The sequence below is a fragment of the Aquarana catesbeiana genome, linkage group LG02 (genome assembly GCF_042186555.1).
Source record: "Aquarana catesbeiana isolate 2022-GZ linkage group LG02, ASM4218655v1, whole genome shotgun sequence".
Taxonomy (NCBI): Eukaryota; Metazoa; Chordata; class Amphibia; order Anura; family Ranidae; genus Aquarana; species Aquarana catesbeiana.
In genome coordinates, this window is record NC_133325.1 from 152,106,796 (window position 1) to 152,122,576 (window position 15,781).

General features: G+C 43.1%; 1 protein-coding gene across 1 annotated transcript in view; it reads left to right on the forward strand.

Moving 5' to 3' along the window:
* Positions 1–15,781, forward strand: part of NCKAP1L (NCK associated protein 1 like) — a 382,805-nt gene that overhangs the window by 250,137 nt on the left and 116,887 nt on the right. Inside the window, exons 27-28 of the mRNA XM_073613639.1 lie at positions 2,677–2,770; positions 8,765–8,881. Coding sequence (XP_073469740.1) covers positions 2,677–2,770; positions 8,765–8,881 — 211 coding nt within the window. The remainder of the gene's footprint in view (positions 1–2,676; positions 2,771–8,764; positions 8,882–15,781) is intronic.

The window sequence follows — 15,781 nt, forward strand, 5'->3', positions numbered from 1 at the left end:
ACAGTCCACATGGTCTTTTCTGCTTAATTGCAAACAGGAAACAGGAACTTTATTCAGGGAAAAGACAAAGAGCATACCATAGATGCAGCTACAAGCTTATAAACACTGCCATCTACTGGATGAAGAATATAGCTCTACTAAATACTGATATACAGTAGTTGTTGCACAAAATACAATTCTGTATTCCAACATGTACTTTAATTAAACATATATAAGACAGCTGTAGATATGGGGCTGAAGAAAAACAAATGTAAACAAACACAGCAACAAAACACTGGTAGTAATAGTAAATGCGTAAACACTGATCCCAAGGTTTTAATGGCGGTCTGCAGACATAACTACGCAAACAGTCTGTATTCCCCAGCACACCTTTGTACCCCTCAGCACACTTCTGCCAACTTCCCCCAGAACACCTTTGCCTTCAATACCCCCAGCGCACCATTGTCTACAATGCCCCCCTGCACACCTCTGCCAAAATGCCCCAGGACAACTCTGTTATTAAGGTCCCCCCATTAAACCTTTGTACCCCCCAAAACACCTATGCTGGGTCTATACTACTCCAGTACATGTCTGTACCCCCAGAACACTAATGTCTTCCCAGCACAACTCTTCATTATCCGTACCCTTCAGCACACCTCTGCCATCAATGCCTCCTCGGAAGACCTCTGTACCCCCACAACACTCCTCTACCTCCAATGCCTTCCAGCACACCTCTGTACTGCCGCCAGCACACCTCTGCCACCAATGCACCCCAGAACACCTCTGCCTCTATTCCCCGCCCATACCTTCGCTTACAATGCCCCCTCCACCAGCGCACCTTTGCCTCCAATGTGCCTTTTACCAGAACACCTCTATCTCCAATGTCCAGCCCCATCTTACTCTAGTCTCCAATTCTCACCCCCTAGCACTGCAACTTAATTCCCCATCCCCACCATCTGTGCAGTTGCCATCTTCTTGCTGCATGTCTGGTGCTGGTGGGTCAGGCAAGAGTACACACTGAGGTTGGACGGTAAGGTTTCAAACCCACCCACAATGTAATGTAGCTGCCTTGTGCAGACACTTCTAAGCTTCAATTCAGATACCAGCATCTGTCCAGTAGAGCTGCCCCACCCCACTCTTCAGCTGTAAAGCATATTCTAATGCATGCTAAAGATGAGAAGTAAGATCCTGGGCAACACACCCCATGTCATTATAGGCAGCACTTAATGAGCCTCATGCTGTGTTTCCAGGACATAGCTTGTGACACAGCTAAGGTGGGAAATTTAGCTGAAAAACAGGGCTGTCCTGTGGCGGCTGGTGCTCAATATTTGGGGGGCAGGGGGATGACAAACAAACCTGCCCCCCTCACTCGAATATAACGCCGCAATCCCCCCCCCTCCGGGTACACAGGTTGGCCTCGGTACTCACACTACTCCCCGCTCTCCGCACTGACTCCCGCTCATCTGCAATCTCTGTATCCATCTGTTCCCGCTCATCGTCCCATCTGCAATCTCTGTATCCATCTGTTCCGTTTCTTCCCTCCTAGGCAGCTCTCGTTGGACTGGGAAGACCTGCCCTTTGGAGCTATAGGCTATGCTAGGAGGACGGTGCCCACTGCGAGCTCTATGGAGCCGGGAAGGTGATGATCAGTCTTAGAAGGCTGATGCTGCTCCTCACTCCAGCTTGCCGAGGGTCTCAGGAGCCACTTACTGATTGGCCGGGAGGACAAGCAGGAAGACATTAGCGAATTAGAATTTGCTAATGTCACACAACTGGTGGGCTCAGGGTGCAGTGCTCTGCGCCCCCCAAGCCCACCCTTTTTTGAAGCCAATTAGAGTCTCAGGCTCTTCCAAAAAAAAAACCCCATTAAAATCCATGTGTCCAGCGCCCTGTATGTAGATTAGGGGCTGGGCGCATGGATTGGGGGGGGGGGGGGGGGGCGGCGCCCCTGTGCCCCTAATGGAGCAGCTGCCACTGGGGCTGTCCTGGCAAATCTGGGACAGTTTTCAGGTATCCTTTACTGTTTAATACTTTGGGTTTAAAGAGACATTTTGTAAAGTTAATAAATAACTAGGGTTGTTTTTTTTTTGTTTACTAGCTGTTATGCTTTATCTGCATTTGCCAGATAGCACTCTTATGCTGAATTATTGTATAACCTCAGTTTGTATTAGCCATTCTGTAGTATAAATGAATGTGTAACCACAAAATAGTATCACAAAGACCAAATGCATCCTTTGTCATATCCCGTGTGTTCCTGTCTAGTCTTAACTCTGGATTTCATCTTCTCGCTAGACAATGAAAAATAAATGCACAGTCTTTAGATGTTAATGGGTAATTGAATGTGTGCTGACAGTTAATAGTAATGAACTCATTTTCCACCAGGCAGGTGGAAAAAAATAACCCCATGCAGCACATTAAGACTGACCTGTTTCACTGTTTGTGATGTTATTCCATCCTATTACATGTTTGAGAGAAAACAATATCACAGTATGATTTTTCCATCCCCAGCTGTCTGTAGCGGTGACTAGTAGGTAATTAGTTTATGATCTCCTGGGGCAATTATTCTTCTGCAGTTTGTGTTTAATTTATTTGTTTTCACTTTTGAAATGTTTATTAGAAGTTTATTGTTTAATTCAATAGAAGTGGATGATTTGAAAAATTATGCGCATCAGTAACTTGATGCCTTCCATGTTTCAGGTGACACTTAGTATATTCGAACTGGCAACATCAGCAGGTATTCCATGTGATGTGGACCCTCATTTGGTGGCAGCTTTATCAAATATGAAAACAGGTAAAACGTATTAGCATAGCAGGCTGTAAATTGCAAGTAAGCCAGTTTTTTTTTTTTTTTTAAAAGAGGACCTGAACTGTGAAATCTGTGCCCAGAGAAAGCAGAGGTCAAATGAATAGTAACCTGTATTGCCTGTAGGCTCCCTGCTGCTGATTTGTTTCTTCATTTTTCCATTACTTGTCATGCCTTGTTCTACACTGTGGGGGGTTATTTACTAAAGGCAAATCTACTTTGCACTACAAGTGAAAACTACAGGTGCAAAGTGCACTTTAAATTGCACTGAAAGTGCATTTAGAAGTGCAGTTGCTGTAAATCCGAGGGAGACATGCAAGGAAGATAAAAAACAGCATTTTAGCTTGCACATGATTGGATGATAAAATCAGCAGAGCTTCCCCCTCATTTCAGATCTACCCCTCAGATTTACAGCGACTGCACTTCCAAGTGCACTTTCAGTGCAATTTCAAGTGCACTTTGCACTTGTAGTTTGCACTTGTAGTCATAGGTGTGCGCAGCCTATTGCATTAGGGTGTGCACCCCAAAGCTCAAACACACATGAGCACCACCTGCTATCACAGGGAGGAGGCTCTGATGGTGGGAGACAGTTGATTGGGAGCATATTACCTTACATCCTAAGTATAGGTGTAATGTGTTCCTAGTTGAACCTAGCCTTTAATATAATGGGGGCATTTACATTGGCCACCGGCACCCCAACCACCCACCTGGTGCCACCCCTGGATAATGCTAAGGCACATGGGGTGATTAGGGTGTGCCCAGGGACACCCGGCACACCCTGTGCGCACGCCTATGCTTGTAGTGCAAAGTGGATTTGCCTTTCGTAAATAACCCCCTGTGTCTTTGTGTGGAAGTAGCTATCTGGGTGGAAGAGCAGGTCTTTGCTTCCCTATGTCAGAGCTGCCCCTCTGATGACTTTTAATCATGAATGGCAGGGTTATGATCAAGATGCAGCAGGAGAACTGACGGAAGTGCAGATCCACAGACTGAATGAAGCAGGGACATCCTTGCACAGCAAGTTCGCAAGTACAAATTTTTCTCCAGCAAGAACAGTGAGCATCACAGTAATGATATCACCAAATCCCAGTGCAAATCTAAAAAGTCTGTCAGTCACAGACATGGCCCCTAGATGATCACACACTGCAGATTTACAGCTCTAAGACTCAAGGCACAGAAACACCTAGACAAGGAAACTCACCAAGAAGTGCACTGCTATTTCTCAAAAGCAATTAAAGGCAAAGGGTACATTTTCAGGGTACTACTAAGGGCCGGTTCATACTGCTGCGATGCGGGAACCTTACGAATCCACTGCGGGTTCCCACATCGCAGGTTTCCCGGCGGCAGTTCACACTGCCCTATGCAAACTGCTGGGAGTGTCAGTTAAAAGTTAATGACACCCCCAAATCAGTCCGCATATCGCAGTGCAATCTGCAAACTTGGACAGGAATCGGATCGCATGGGTGTGAACACCCATGCGATCCGATTCTGCTGCGGACAAAAAAAAGGGTCCTGTGCGAGTTTGATGTGAATTCAGCCATACGATTTGTATGGCTGAAATCACATCGCACAGAGATCGCATGTGATTTGCACTGCAGTGCGGTGCGAATCACATCCAAACTCTGACATCGCAGCAGTGTGAACCGGCCCTTAGGCACAGTTAACACCTCTGGATGGCCTCTATAATATAGCAAATGCAGAGGCAATAATTTATTATAATTTAAGTGTGGAATGCACCATGTTTGACCTTACTTACAACAGAACTGAAGAAATTGAGGAGGTGTGCTCCCAAGCCCAATCAGTTTCTAGCTGTTATTTTCTAATGCAGAAACTCCAATTTTCCTTTTTTCCACGTTGGGGTCTTTGATTGAATGTTTCATACCAGCTTCAAATCTATCATTATTTTCTATGGCAACTTGTAGCTGGGCAACAAAAGTGCTGAAATAGTTATGAAATAGCTGTTCCATTATTTGCAAGTCATTTTTCCTAGCGACAGAGACACAAAAATAGGGGAAACTTCAGTTTTTAGAGCTCATTTCTGTAACCTCTATGTACACTTTTCCAAGGAACATTACTGTATGTTGAAGCCCAGCAGAACTTTCAGTTTAAATGAGCTAAGTACATTCCAGGTGAAAACAAAAGGTGTGCAATGAGGTTGATTTACTAAAGACAAAGCAGTTGCTCCAGAGCTTAATAAATGAGGTAAAGCTTCACTTTGCAAAGAATACCCAGGTGCAAGGTAAATAAAAAAAATAAAAAAACAGCAATTTTGCTTGCACATGATTGGACGATGGAAATCAGCAGAGCTTCTGCTCATTTACTGAGCTCTGGAGCAATTGCTCTTTCAGAGCGCACCTGCACTTTGTAAATTACACAACTTATTTGTTATGGTCGAGCTTTTGGTCGGAAAATGCGACCGTGTGTATGCTCCATCGGACTTTTGCTGGCCGAATTCCAGCCAGCAAAAGATTGAGAGCATGTTCTCAATTTTTCAGTCGGAAAAAGTTCTGATCAGAAATTCCGATCGTCTGTAGCAATTCCAACGCGCAAAATTCCTACGCATGCTCGGAACAATTCAACGCATGCTTGGAAGCATTTAATTTAATTTTCTCAGCTCATTGTAGTGTTGTACGTCACTGCTTTCTTGACGGTCGAAAGTTCAGTGAACTTTTATGTGACCGTGTGTATGCAAGCCAAGCTTGAGCGGAATTCCGTCGGAAAAACCATCCAAGATTTTTCTGACGGAAAATCCGCTCGTGTGTACGCAGCATTACAGTTTGTTTTCTTTAAGATGGCCATAGATGGATCCAATCTTGGCCAGTTCAGAAGAGACTGGTTGCAACCAAGTCGATCATTGGCTATAGCCACTAGCAGTAATCTGGTGGGTGGGAAGGCTCCTTGTCCCCCCCCCCCCCCCACACATGCACACACTGGCAGAACACAGCGCTGCGGGAGGGATTCCCTCATCAATACAGACTGTGTTGATTGAGGAATTGAGCAAATTTCTTTCCTTCCACCTGTGAAGGAAAGAAAATCAAATCATCTATGGCTTGCCTTAGAAAGCAGTCAAAGCCTAAGTAAAAGAGCCTGTCCCCTACCCGAATGCTGTTTAGGTGTACCCTTGCTCTCTGTGTTAAAACTGTGAGCCTGTCCAGCACAACCCTGCTAGGTCAGAACTATAGCTCTCAAATCCAGTGTTTCTCACCGCTTTTTAGTCATGACACCCTTTAAAAGTATGCAAAATCTTGAAGCACCCCAGTCTATCAAATCAGAATCTCCTCTTTTCCTCAGTTCCCTCCCCTCCCCTTCACATTAAAATTCTCAGTTCTCCTCCCCCCACCTTTGCACAACAGAATCCTACCTTTTTATCTTTTCACCACAGCACAGCTGTGGCAGCATGGCAGTGTGCTAGAGGTGGTGCAGGTCTAAATAGAGGCAGGCTTCAGTTCTCTTCTGTTTACTGGGGCTGCCCTGAATGCCACCTGCCCTAGCCACTTAACGACCGGCCACTGTATATATACGTCATCACTTTAAAGATGGATATCTCGGTAACGGCAGCAGCTGCTGCCACAACCGAGGCATCCATCTTTGTGGCCGGCGTTTCTGTACATGATAACGGTGGTCTCTGCAGCGGGTTCGCCGTGAGATGACCGTTATCGGCGGCGGGAGAGGTGCCACCCCCCCTCCCGCTGCTCTCCCGCGCCCTCCGCCGCTTACCGGAGCCGTCGGTAGCGGCGGAGGCGATCGAGTCCTTTCTGTGCCTGGGTATAGAGACGAGTGAGGCCAAGATGGCCCCACCTGTCTCTACACCATAGGACGGCCGGAGCGACGTCATTACGTCGGCTCCGCCCACTTCTCTTAAAGGCACAATTTTTTTGTGTCATTCTTTTAAACAACTTTTTTTTTTTTATATAACATTTTTTATTTATTTCTAAATATGAGATCTGAGGACTTTTTGACCCCAGATCTCATATTTAAGAGGACCTGCCATGCTTTTTTTCTATTACAAGGGATGTTTACATCCCTTGTAATAGGAATAAAAGTGATCCAAATTTTTTTTTTTTTAAAACAGTGCAAAAATAAATAAAATAAAGTAAAATAAATAATAATAATAAAAAAAATTTTTTAAAGCGCCCTGTCCCGACGAGCTCACGCGCAGAAGCGAATGCATACGTGAGTAGCGCCCGCATATGAAAACGGTGGTCAAACCACACATGTGAGGTATCGCCGCGACCGGTAGAGCAAGAGCAATAATTATAGCCCTAGACCTCCTCTGTAGCACAAAACATGCAACCTGTAGAATTTTTTAAATGTCGCCTATGGAGATTTTTAAGGGTAAAAGTTTGACGCTATTCCACGAGCGGGCGCAATTTTGAAGCGTGACATGTTGGGTATCAATTTACTTGGCGTAACATTATATTTAACAATATAAAAAAAATTGGGCTAACTTTACTGTTATCTTATTTTTTTATTCAAAAAAGTGAATTTTTTCCCAAAAAAGCGCGCTTGTAAGACCGCTGCGCAAATACGGTGCAAAAAAAAGTATTGCAATGACCGCCATTTTATTCTCTACGGTGTTAGAAAAAAAACAATATATAATGTTTGGGGGTTCTAAGTAATTTTCTAGCAAAAAAAACTGTTTTAAACATGTAAACACCTAAAATCCAAAACGAGGCTGGTCCTTAAGTGGCTAGATTAGTGTCATGTGTGTCCATGACGCTGTACATATGCTGGTGGCCAGCCCTCTGGTACCACAGACGGCAGAATCATGTGGAAGAATACCATATGCAGTGCATCATCCCTGACAACCCCAAGCAACACGCCAGGGTGCCGCAGCATCTTGATTAAGACACGCTGTTCTAATCAACGGGGAGCATGAGTTACAATTACTAAAATAAAAACCAAACAGTGCAGCGCTATTAGGTTAGAGAAACCTCCTTACTAAATACAATAAACTGTATATAGTAAATTATATCAAATAAGATTAAATCCCACATAGTTCACTTAGATAAACAAGTGCATAAATATAATGGTGTGTGAACAAAATAAGCAATAGTGAATAAACAAAAAGTAGAATTGTGAATGAACTCAATATCCACAAGAGAATGTGGACAGCTATAACCCCAGTCCCCAATAGATTAAGGGATAGTAGGAAAGTCCAAAGGCTCAGAGAGTATCTTCCATGGATTCAACCAAAGTCTTCAATGAAGGCAAAATGAGGAAGCCTCCAAGTCCTAAAAAGGATCAGAACACCACAACACCAGAGTGGTTGGGGCTTTCCAGAGTGCTGGGACCGCTAATTGTTACACTCCTAGGAAGACATCCATTCACCAGTTTCCAAAATTAACAATTATGGTTATGTTAATAGGAAAGTGTGGTTGATTTGTTGATGCTAAAAAATTTTAAAATATATGTTACAAACTAATTGAACAATCCATGTTCAATCCCTTGTAGATTTACGAAAACTTTGCAAAATAAGGGGCTACCTAAATTTCAATTACATTTTTATTCAATAACACCAGTTCTTGTTCATAGTTGTTGGTTACAACAAATAGAGAGTATACAATCAAATTTTAGAGTTCAGTAGCTACATAAACATATACTCAAGGGTAGAAGTGAAAGATACCAGCAAAAGCACAATCAGAGATTTCTTTTTAGATCTTGTAATTGCCATTTTAAAAATGTTATACCAGTTCACTTTTCCTCTAGTCATGTCTTCTGTTGATCAGACTATGATATCCAATTTATCGAAGTCATGGCTTCAGTCACACAAGTATAGGGTATATTATCCAGAGTGTTTGTGACTTGTCATTCTTTAAAAAAGGTCCTCTTTTATTATATGGATCACTGTACTTCAATGCATTAACTAGGTGAACACGTTAAGTAATAGAATTAGGTTACTTTTCCAAATTTCCTTTCGAGCATAGATATCTGTTAATGAGGCCCGCTCCTATGTTGTTTACATTCATTACTGTTCTTTCACAGAAAGTTCCTCTCTTGATGAAGAGTACAAAGTGGCCTGTCTGTTGCAGGTGTTCCTGGCAGTGTCTCTCCCTCTGCTCGCCTCCGATCCCATGTCCTCCTACAGCACCGAAAATGACGGTAAGAAACACTATGCAGTAGGAAAAAAACGCAATGACCTTTCTCTATGTACACTTAAAGTGGAACTTCACTCTCTCAATCAACATTGATTATATAATCGTCATGCTGCTAGCATTAGTGAATAGATAGGAAAGTATGTCATATTCACGTGTTTTAAACTTTTCTTTTACATTTATTCAGTTACTTCCTGGTTTCTTTCCTAGGCAAATTATGCCAGGAGTCTTCGGGGGGGGGGGGGGGCTAGGTGTTTTCTCAGCTCTCCTGTATGAATGCTTGAGCTAAGGACAGATGGATTCAAGGAAGTAAATGCTACATGAATCAATTGCCCTTACTCAAGATGGCCACGACTAGGGGGTGTTTTTCAAAGTGATTTATCAACAAAATAAACCATTGAGACATGGATGAGGAGTTTTCTTTGAATATTAAAAATGAATTAGATAGTGTTTTTGATTTGTGGTGCTCAGATGCAGTGAAGATCTGCTTTAAGCTCTTGCTGACTTTTTAGCAAACAGACAAAGACATTGCATTGTTTTAAAGTGAGAATTGTAAAAGTTCATATGCAGTAGGAATTATTTAAAAAAAACAAAGCACAGACATTAAAAATGAACAAAGCACATCCCGCTATATTGTGTACTCATCTGAATCCAAAGCACCAAGTGTGGTTCCTCTTGGATCTCTCTACTCTCTCTGCTGTCTGCATGAGTAACCTCAGTCACTTTTTCCCAATCAATACAACAGCCCTGAGGGAGACAGGCCAAGCCCCTCCAGCACACAGCACCCTTTCCCTACAGTCATCTATCAGATCAGTACTCTATGCTCTAGCTCTGCAGGGTGTGTGACGTCAGATCCCCACCCCCTGCTGCTAAAGCTGAGAAAAAAATAATTTGTCCTCAGTGTTTTTAGAATGATCTACAGATTAAATGGCTGCAGATAAACAGGTACAACTTATGTAGGAGGATTTGTTTCATCTCAGCGTATCACCTGAGGCCAGTCACTTCACTGGGTATATGCAAGGGTTTACAACCACTTTACAGTATAGACAACCAAAAAAGAATGATATTTGTTTTATATATAATTATTATTCATACAAAAGGAACATACACATTTAATACAACATTATATGTTTAAGATTGAACACATAAAACACAGCAATCAGGGTAAATTCTTTGGTTTAGTACAGTAAGTTTGCCAGATATCTGAAATGTAAACATTTTAGTTATAATCGGGGCACAGTATATCCAACATTTTCTGTGAGATCTGTTTGCATAAAACAGTGGGTTATGAATGTGGAAACTGTGTACTGAAGGTAAGCATATCCCAATGTATGGGTCTTTTAAACAACTGACTGAGTAGCAGAGAGGAGAGGTGGTGTGAGTAGAGGTATAGAGATCCAGGTTGGGTAGGAACAGTAGGGAATGGAGGCGGTGAGATTGGGAAGGGCACAAGGGAGGTGATGAGGAAGACATGGAGGATGTGAATTTTATAGCGAGTAGAGATAATGAGGTGGTAGGTGCCTAGGTTTCTCCTCCCTCCACCCCTGGATGCCCCCCTGCTTGTAATGCTTGAGCTGCTTAGAGAACATTAGAAGGGTACAGAGGAGTCACTGCATAAGAGAGCATTATACTTGAAGGAGAATGTAAATTTGATACATTAAAACCAAGTTCCTCAAATTTGTCATGTGTTCCCCCGCAAGAAAATATGATCATCCATTCAATGTGCTTCATTAGCGTTTGGCTATCCACAGTGAGATTGGAGGAGTGCCGGGTTGCTTCCACTTTGCAGGTATGTAGCTCCTTACTGCATTAGCCAAATGAGGGAAGGAAGCTTTTCTTGGTATGGAGTTGTGATGATAAAAGGCCAGGTCATTGGAAATGGTAAAATCTGACAATGTTTGAGACACATTAAATGGTCTAAGAATGTCACATGAACAGAACATGGAGTATGTCTCTCTTTACTTGGCCATATTTTAAGCAAGTTTCTGGGGAGGCTGGGAACATATGATTTGTGGTACTCTGTACCAGTGGGTACGAATTGTGATGCCAGGCTCCTGGTTCTTAGTTTAATAAAGTATTCTGTCTGTTTGCTCTATTGTGAACTGAACGTGTACATCTTTTTCCCACATAGTTAAGTAGGTAGGGGTATAATATTGTGGTATAGAAATGATCGAAGAGTGCATTAAGGAGACTGCTAGGTTAATTTCCTACAGGCAAATATGCTGTTCACTTTGAAAGAGAAGTTCCAAGGGAATGTGTCCCAGAGCTTTTTGAATGTTGTGAAGTTTCCCTTTGGAAAGAATACCTAGTCACGTGCAAGGAAAATAAAAACAACTGCCTTTTTACCTGCACATGATTCAATGATGGAAGTCAGCAGAGCTTTACTTATTTCACTGAACTCTGGGGCAGATTTCCCTGCAAAGTGCAACTTCTTTTGCCAAGTGGTCCTTATTCTATACAAGAATCCCAAAGAGCCCCAAACATTGTCATTGTATAAGGTCACATTTTATTTTATGTAGGGAAGGGGGGGGGGTAATGCAAAAGTGGTGGAGAGATTTTGAGGATCATGGTGCCAAGATATTTAATGGTGGTTTTAGACCATTTGAAGGGAAAGTTAGCATTTAGGGACATTTTTTTAAAGCATGGTGTATCATAAACTACTGCCTTTCTATTTTTATTAAAACATTTTTCATCCTTTTTATCCTTTGTTGCATCTGCATGGCATTTGTTAGGGTAGATTTCTTGATTATGACAACAGTGGCCATCACAAACAAAAAATTTCCCAGCACACTTACCAGCCAGCCTGCAAAACAACGAAATTGACCCTGTCTAAACGTTTACGTTAAAAACAGAGGGTTTTGTTTGTACACGTTTGCAAATATATGTGTAAGCCGCAGTGCCAATGTCAAGGCACCTCTGTATACTGTGGTCTTAACTCTAAAGTTTTAAGAGTCTCCCAAGTTGGAGAAAATATAGCAGTGGATAGATTAAGGGCCAGTGTGCCTGGAGGGAGCCCGCCGCCACCCCTTAAAGGCACAAGGATGCACATGACACCCAGCAAGAGCACAACATCTGCAAAGACATCCAGTACCTCCCCTCACCCAATTCAACTAACTGTACGAAAAAGTGGCAACCACCCCAACCTATAACTATAATTTGCAGTACGATGCACATGGAAGGGCAACACACATCGCAAGCAAACAAAAGATTTCCCAGCACACACAACAGTGGACCATGCCTATATATAATGTGTGCTGAAATGGATAAATATTAAATTGACACTCCAGACATATTTTTTTTACTGCTTTGGGTAAAGCAGGGAGGGGTAATAACATTGTGTTTTTATTCATGCTGTGTTCATATGTTCCAATTAGAGTGTATTTCTGATCATTTCCTGTCCTTGGTGTCACACAAAAACTTGTAAGCTTCTAACACTTCCGCACTTTAATAAAAAAAAAATCATTTTATTTAAATTCATGAGAAATAATAGATTTTAACCACTTTCTGCCCACACTATAGCTGAAAGATGGCTACAGGTAGGCTTCCAGTGCCAGGATGGCATCAATAGACGTCCTCCCGTGATCGAGCTGCTCGCGCGCCCCCTGCACTCAAGTCTTTCAGACTAGGCTGATCACAGAACAGGGGAAAGGGGCAATCAGAGCAGCCCTTTAACACGTGACCACCTATCAGTGCCCATCAGTGCGACCTATCAGTGCCCACCAGCTCTGCCAATCATGCTACATCATATGTTCCGTGGATGGTAAGGTAAAGATGCCACTCCCACACTTATCGAGTGTAATCACATGGTGGGGGATAGGAGCAAAATCCCAACACCAGATGTGGCACGCCACCACCCTCATCTCATGGCGATAGCTGACTGCATCCCATTACTAGATGAAAGTGCCCAGCTCTTGCTGCTACTTGGTAGTGACATCATGAGAGCTCATAAAATCCACGAACAACGGGATAGGGAACATGATGCCCCATGCACTCAGAGGCTTGATCTAGGATAGGTGATAGTAGGCAAAGTATGCATTGACAAGACATGCAGGCATGACAATGTAGAAGCCCTATGTACAAACTTTCTGGAAAATGGTTGTGCATCTATCTTTAACCCATGTCAAAACCACTTTCATGTTAAGGAGATACTCGAGATCAAAGGGAGACATAGGCATGTCGTCGGAACACAACAAGAGATACATGGGTTAGAGAAATGCACCGATAACCTAGGGAGGACAGCATTCCAGGCTACAAGGGATGATAACAAACAAGCACCTTCGATAGAAGATAAAGAATTCCTGAGGTTGATGGACAAGGAGCTCTACAAAGACAAATCGGGTAGTTGGATGGCCCCATTGCCCTTCCATTCACCTAGAAGACGTCTCCCGAATAACAGAGAGCATGCCATCTCTAGGTTCACTTCACTATGTCGTAACTTACAAAGGAAAATGGAGAGCATGGATCATTTTGTAGCCTTCATGCAGAAAATGTTCCTGAGTGGTCACGCAGAACCAGCGCCCCCACTGAAGGAAGGTGAAGAAAGCTGGTACCTTCCCTCATTCGGTGTCTACCATCCTCAGAAACTTGGTCAAATCCGAGTAGTGTTCAACTCCAGCGCTAAGTACCAGAGAGTCTCTCTAAACGACGTCATTCTCAACGGACCAGACTTGACTAATAGTCTTCTAGGAGTTTTGGTTATCGCTTCCGCAAATAATCAATCGCCATAACGACAGACATTCAAGAGATGTGTTACTGTTTCCTTGTACGAGAAGATACCAGAAATTATCTAAGGTTCCTGCGGTTACGGAAAAACATCATGAATGATGAAGTCATAGAATATAGAATGAAAGTACGCATCTTCGGTAACAGACCATCCCCAGCAGTTGCCGCCTATGGACTCAAGAACGGCCCAAGAAAGGGAAGAAGAGTATGGGAAAGATGCTAGGAGTTTTGTGGAAAGAGACTTTTATGTGGGTGATGGGTTGAAATTGGTACATACAGAAGAAGAAGCCATAGACCTACTCAAACGAACGCAAGGGATGCTAGCAACGACCAGTTTAAGGTTGCATAAAATAGCTTCCAATAGCGCTACAGTAATGAAGGCATTTCTTACAGATGATCATGCAAGCAACCTAAAGAATTTGGATCTGGGGATCGACACACCTCCCTTACAGCATAGTTTGGAGTTAAGTTGGAATCTCAAAATGGACACATTCACTTTCCAGGTGTCCACTGAGGAAAAACCCTACACCCGGCGGGTAGTCCTGTCTGCAGTCAACCGTCTTTACAACCCACTGGGATTCGTAGCCCCAGTCACAATTCAAGGCAAGTCACTTCTCAGAGAATTGTCCTTTGGGAAACAGTACTGGGACTCCAGAAGGACAAAAAGAATGGGAAATGTGGAAGGATTCTTTGAAGTTCCTTGAACAACTTGAGATCCCACGCCCCTACTCGCCGTCACTTTCACCGCTGTACACAGCAAAGAACTTTGTGTATTCTCAGATGCCTCAACCAAGGCAATTGCAGCAGTGGCCTACCTAAAAACTAAAGATGCAAGTGGTAAACACCATACCACATTCATCCTAGGCAAAGCTAAACTGGCACCACAACCTAACCATACCATACCCAGACTTGAGTTATGTGGCGCAGTATTGGCAGTAGAGTTGGCGGAACTCATTGAAAATGAAATAGACTGTAAATTTGATGCTATCAGGTTCTACACAGACAGTAAAGTGGTGTTAGGTTACATATGCAATGCGAAGAAAAGATTCTATGTATATGTGGCAAATCAGGTGGAAAGGATCAGGAAGTCTACCTAATCAGAACAATGGCACTACGTGCCCATAGACCAGAACCCTGCAGATATTGCGACCAGATCAGTGCCTGCAGCGCATCCACAGGATACGTCGTGGCTCACAGGACCAACATTCCTAACACAAGTAGATGGTATACCATCAACCCTAATTAATGACTTTGATCTTGTATATCCTGAAAGAGACCTTGAAGTAAGGCCCTAAGTATCTGTCTTGCTTGCCAACGTACAGCCCGGAAATGTATTTGGTTCTCATCATTTTCATCGCTTCTCAAGCTGGACAGCTCTCCTGCGAGCAATAGCGCACCATAGACACATAGCCATCTCCTTCCGCCAAACGCTTGGTGAGAACACAACCAATTGCCACAGTTGGCATATCTGCCGAAAATTACACACTGTAGAGGAAGTCAAGAAAGCAAAAGAAATTGTCCTCCATCACGTTCAGAGAGAAACGTATGCAGAGGAGATCCATTGCATCTACAAAGAGAGAAGCATTTCTAAAAAAAAGTACCTCTTTTGAAGTTAAATCCTATCATCGATGAAGACGGCCTCATGAGAATAGGGGGTCGCCTTAGTAAGTCCCATTTATGCAGAGAAGAAATAAATCCTCCTATTGGTCCCAGTCAACATCACATCGCTACTCTATTAGTTCGGCGCTATCATGAACAAGTCATGCATCAGGGACGATACTTTACTGAAGGAGCTATTAGAGAAGCGGGAATATGGATCATTGGCACCAAGAGGTGCGTAGCCAGAATTCTCCACAAGCGTGGTGCCGCATATTGATGGGGGAAAAATCCAAGAACAAAGGATGGTGGACTTGCCACCAGAAAGACTTGGCACAGAACCCCCATTTACTCACATAGGACTCGATGTTTTTGAACCATGGATGATCATCTCACGTAAAACGAGGGGTGGGCAAGCTGGCTGCAAACGATGGGTGGTGCTTTTCACCTGTATGAGTACACGGGCCATACACATTGATGTCATAAAATCAATGGATGCATCCAGTTTTATAAATGTTCTCTGAAGATTCTTTGCAATCAGGGGACCAATCAAACAAATACGTTCCGACCGTAGAACCTATTTCATTGG